Source organism: Camelina sativa, chromosome 3, assembly GCF_030686135.1.
Source record: "Camelina sativa cultivar CO46 ecotype springtype chromosome 3, ASM3068613v1".
Lineage (NCBI taxonomy): Eukaryota > Viridiplantae > Streptophyta > Magnoliopsida > Brassicales > Brassicaceae > Camelina > Camelina sativa.
This window is the reverse complement of record NC_141882.1, coordinates 23,174,784-23,180,670: the sequence shown is the minus strand read 5'-3', so window position 1 is coordinate 23,180,670 and position 5,887 is coordinate 23,174,784. Positions and strand designations below refer to the sequence as shown.

General features: G+C 32.6%; 1 protein-coding gene across 1 annotated transcript; it reads left to right on the top strand.

Moving 5' to 3' along the window:
- Positions 1–580: 580 nt before the first annotated feature.
- LOC104777535 (WAT1-related protein At1g43650-like) lies at positions 581–4,527 on the top strand. Its single transcript, XM_010501810.3, has 7 exons — positions 581–838; positions 965–1,027; positions 1,139–1,255; positions 1,984–2,215; positions 3,208–3,366; positions 3,468–3,619; positions 4,221–4,527. The coding sequence occupies exons 1-7, from the start codon at positions 663–665 to the stop codon at positions 4,351–4,353; spliced, it is 1,032 nt and encodes a 343-aa protein (XP_010500112.2). The 5' UTR covers positions 581–662; the 3' UTR covers positions 4,354–4,527.
- The last annotated feature ends 1,360 nt before the right edge of the window (positions 4,528–5,887 follow it).

Genomic DNA, 5,887 nt, shown 5'->3' with positions numbered 1-5,887 from the left:
AGAGTTCAACAAAATCATTAAAAGTGAATAAGTGAAAGATTGTTAAAGATTGTTAGAGAGTTTTGTTGATTAGTTTTGTAAAATCTTGTAAAGTGTTCCAAATAATCTTGTATTTTTATGATATTTTCATGATTTTATTTTGTACATAACGTGTCTAAAATGATAAACAAATAACATAATAATTGAACTTATTAACAATCCTAGATTTTTTTTTTGTTTTAGTTGAATAACACAAAACTTTTAGTGACTTTATAAAAGTCTGAATCCAATAACCCAAATTTATTAAGATTTTAAATGATTCTTTTTAAATCACAAATTAATAGCACTAAATTTTAACATAGTTTAACAAAATTTTGATTTAATAACAACAAATTCTACGTAACATTTAAAATCTTTAAAGTTTTATTTAAATTTCAAACCAATAACTCGTGCTAAATCTTGAGGAGCAAACAAAAACGCATGTGGAAAGCTGTTTGTATAATGTTTTCACACGTGTCCATATTAGCTGTACTGCTATAGTGACCTAACAAAAAGATGAGAAACTCTTTAAAGTGGCCACCAACACAAATGCATAAATAGCGGGCCGGGAGAGAAGCAACGTGAGCTTCATCACATAAAAGAACAAAAAACAAAAACATATATCACTATTACTATACTCCACGATGATGATGAAGCACAAAGCCAACATGGCAATGGTGTTCGTACAGATCATATATGCAGGAATGCCACTGCTCTCAAAAGTGGCCATCTCTCAAGGAACCAACCCTTTTGTCTTTGTTTTCTATAGACAAGCCTTCGCAGCTATTACCTTGTCCCCTTTCGCATTCTTCCTTGAAAGGTTCTTCTCTTTTATCACTCTATATATTCACATATTATGCTAGTTTGAATCCGCATGATGACACAACGATAACATTAGTATAACAACCATTAAGCTACATCTCATATTATTTATGTTGTTTCGCAGCTCGAAGTCCTCCCCTCTATCGTTCGCCTTGTTGCTCAAAATATCCTTTATCTCCTTATGCGGGTATATATTACTAGTTTCTATTTCTATAAACTGAAAATTTTGATTACCATTGGACTCAAGTTATTAACTAAATGTCTAACAAAATTGATCTACATTGTTGTAAAAAACTAGACTTACGTTTAGTCTTAACCTCTACTATGTGGCCATTGACAACACCACCGCCACTTTCGCGGCAGCCACCACCAACGCGATCCCCTCTATCACTTTCGTCTTGGCTCTCCTGTTCAGGTACTATTATGATAATCGTCTTTCTTTAATTCATATAAGCCCCGAGTTGCTCGAAAGATTGTATTCTGTTTATTTTCTTTTATTTTAATAGGGGTCAGAGGGCATAATACTTAATTAATATAATATCTGATAAAAAGCTAAAGAATCGGTTAAAAAAATCAAATCAAATAAAATCACTTTAATCTATTATATTGTTTCTTTTTATATTCTTAAAGCATATATCATAACCCATATTATTATTTAATTTCCTTTAACATATGGCAATTACAAATGTGAACAAGAAAATAATATAACTGGTTACTTTAAAAGATGGTTTAATTTATGCAAGTATAATATAACCAAGTTGTTATTTTGCTTTGTGTAAAAGTAAATTCTGTATGACGATAACAAAAAAGTAAGCAGGTGAAAACCACAAATAAACTATTATGAGTTGAGTTTTGACTCAAAAGAGAAAGAACGAGGATTATAAATATATGAAATAGCAACGGATTGAGAAAGTTAATTATATATTTACTGGTTTTGAATCATCTACATTTTTTTAATAAAGTATAGTGTAAGTGTGGAACAAACCATGCAGGACAATGAAACTATATACAATCAATATATTTATCTGAAATTATAATTAGAATTCAGACGATAATTTGCCTAAGTATCTAAACTATCTAAAGTTGACTTTGTGGGCACTGATGATCTAACTTGAATTTCTATATATAATTCATATGAAAAAGATTAGAGACGGTGACGTTTAAGAAGTCACATGGAGTGGCCAAAGTCATTGGTTCGATAGTTGGAATGTTGGGCGCATTAGTATTCGCTTTTGTGAAAGGGCCAAGTTTGATCAACGACTATAATAGCAACACCATATCAAACGGCACCGGTACATCAAGCAAAAATTCTATAAAAGGATCAATGACAATGCTCGCTGCCAATACTTGCTGGTGTTTGTGGATTATCATGCAGGTATGCCACTCACTCATCAATCACTCACTTTCATCACATTCACTAGTTGCCCATCCTAATTTTTTAATCATTGTTCTTTTCTTCCGTCTTTTTATTAATTTGTTTATCTCATTACTGTTTCCCTTAGAAAACACTATTATGATATGTATTACACAAATACACATTGAATAGTAACATTTATTGTGTGTGTGTGTGAGTGTTTTTGTAACTAAGAAAATTCCATGCCAAAACCCTAAATGATTTTGCTACCAAACCCTAAAAATCCTTTTTTTTTGTTGTGTGTTTTTTTGTGTGCTATCACGCAAAATTTTTAATTATTTTTGATGTATATATGAGAATATGAAAAATACATATTTTCTATAAGCTCACCTTCTTTTTTTCTTTGTTATATATACTGTGAGATACTTTGTGTTAAGAATATATCCAAATTTTACGCTGTTTTTCAACGGACACATAAATTTGGATTAGAATTTTGTGAGATATCATACTTGGGAATTTTGTGAGATATCATACTTTGGAATGTTTCACTTAAAAAATCCGATGTTACGTAATTGGACCTTCACCATGATCTGAAAAGGACTAGTCGTTTCTACACCTTCATAATTGTTGGTAATGGAGTAATGGACTATAGTATTGTCTTGTTCGGTTTGGAAATTATTTGGAACCAGTCTACGTCTATATTGGATAAAAGAAATTCGAGTCAAAATACAAATTACTTATCATAATAAGCTGCTAAAATATTCAACAACTTATGTTCATTGTACGGATGCACTAAAAACAAGTACACCATTATTTTTAGACGTGACATATGTATGACATCAAGTATATGTCCATTGAGACTACTCCTCATATGTCTATGTGAAATTTGATTTAGTCTACCATCATTACAATGAAATATGTATTATTTTTTTATATATATATATGATATAACATTGTATATTTCACATATAATACATACATTCTCTAACAACTTTGATTGATTGTGTTGTTAGAGCAAGGTTATGAAGGAATACCCAGCAAAGTTGCGGTTGGTGGCACTTCAATGCTTTTTCAGTTGCATACAAACCGCAGTTTGGGCAGTCGCGGTGAACAGAGATCCATCAGTTTGGAAGATCGAATTCGGCTTACCTCTTCTGTCAATGGCTTATTGTGTACGTTAACCTAATCGCATCTTAAATCACTACATTTTATTTTAAATATATGAAATATCTCTTTCTGATTATTGAAATAATGATAAACCAAAATTAAATAGGGAATTATGGTGACTGGGCTCACATACTGGTTACAAGTCTGGGCAATAGAAAAGAAAGGACCTGTATTCACTGCACTCTACACTCCTTTAGCTCTCATCATTACCTGCATCGTCTCATCTTTCCTTTTCAAGGAAACATTATACCTTGGAAGGTTTGTTGTTTATAGAAATAAATATTTTCGTACTATATTCTACATATATGTACAGTAAAACCTCTATAAATTAATAATGTTGGGACCATGAAAATCTATTAATTTATAGAGGTTTTAATTTCTCGATAAATTAATAATTATTAATTTATAAAGAAATTTTCCTAATTTGGTAAAAAAATATTAAAATAAGATTTAATAGTTATAACTAATATTTTTATAAAATCAATTACAATGAAAATAACAATTATCATGTTTTGACAATAGCATTTAAAGATTTTTGTATAGTAAAAATATCAAAAATGAACTATAATAAAAAAATTAATGTGTCGATAAATACGTATATTTAGATAATTCTATATAATTATTAATTTATATTATTGATGGGACCATATATTTACAAAGAATTTTCAAAAAAAATATTATTTTATTATATTATCGAATAGTATCCAAAATTACACTAGTCCCAACTTGGAACCGAATAAATCTATTAAATTATAGAGATTATTAATTTACTGAATATTAATTTATAGAGGTTCTAATGTATATGTAATTAGAATCTGATGTTAATTAAAGATGTTTTTTGTTTATATAAATGATGCAGTGTGGGTGGGGGAGTGTTGTTGGTGTGTGGACTATACCTTGGTCTGTGGGGTAAAACTAAAGAAGAGGAAATACAAATATATAGTGAAAAGCAAAGCCAAATAGAGGTTAAAGAAGACGTGACCATCGTCTAGTTGCAACACTTCAATTTTGGAATTTGGATACATGTTTGTTGCAAACAAACTCCAATCCTTTGTGAAATCTTATTCTTGTATTTGCTGTTCTCGATTGATTTGAAAAAACAGAACGAATTCGAATGATAAAGCAAGAAACAAGAAACAAAGAACACACAGGTTTGTTTACCCAGTTCAGCTAAGTCGATGTGACAAAGCCTACGTCTGGGGCCAGATTCGATTCAGCAATCCACTATCAAAGAAGATGAATCAGCTCAAGATCGAGCTTGTACAACAATAGAGTCTCACAGCTTCTCTCGCTCTCTCTCTCTTTTTTTTACAAAAGTATGAAAAATAGAATCTAGAGAAGACGAAGAAGAGTTTGTTGCTTATAACGGCATAACCTCTTTCGTGACTAGAGTCTCTGCCTTTTCTTCTTATCTTCTCCCAATCCAATAACCAGAGATAACCGGAACTCAACCATAATCAATTCCAACTGTTTAAACCAAACCAGAAAACTGAATCATAATTAAGAACCTCAACACTCCACCTTGATTCAAGTTTTCCTCTTCTTCTAATGGACTGCACAACATGGATGTAACCTCTGGCAATGGTGACTTCAACGATCACCGAAGAAGCTTAAGGAAGTCTAAAGCTTCCTCAAACTTGTTCACCTGAAAAACCTTGGTAAGCATATCAGCAGGGTTAAGAGAAGTGTGAATTTTATGTACCTCAACTTCTCCTGCTTCAATAACATCTCGGATGAAATAATGCTTAACCGCGATGTGCTTCGTCCTCTCATGAAACGCATTATTCTTTGACAAACAAATGGCTGACTGAGAGTCACACCATACCGTAGCTTCCTTAGGACCAAGTCTCATATCCTCGAGCAAACCTTTGATCCATAAAGCTTCTTTAACAGCTTCAGTATACTCTGCTTCTGTAGAAGACATAGCCACTACTTGCTGCAAACTTGACTTCCAACTAACCGTATTTCCACCCACAGTGAACACATAACCATTTAGAGATCTTCTACGATCGAGATCTCCTCCATAATCTGAGTCACAAAACCCTTGTACTCTGAAGTCCTTACCTTTTGTGTAAACCAAATTCAAATCTGGAGATCCCTTTAAGTACCGCATAAGCCACTTAATGGCTTCCCAATGCATTTCTCCAGGTTTGCTCATAAACCGACTTAACAAGCCAATAGCATAGGCTACGTCAGGTCGTGTACCAACCATGACATACATTATACTGCCAACAGCACTAGCATATGGAGTCTTCTCTGTATCAACACACTCTCGATCTCACTTAACAGAAGAAAGCTTGAAATGTCCTCCAATAGGTGTATCCACGGAATGAGCTTCGCTCACGTTGAACCGACGTAACACCTTCTCTAAGTAACTGGACTGAGACAAATACAGAATTCCATTCTTTCTATCCCTCTTAATATCAATTCCTAGGATCCTGCTAGCTGCCCCTAAATCCTTCATTTCAAATTCAGAGCTAAGAACCTCTTAATATCTTTCTGGTTCAACTCCAGGAATTCCAGGCT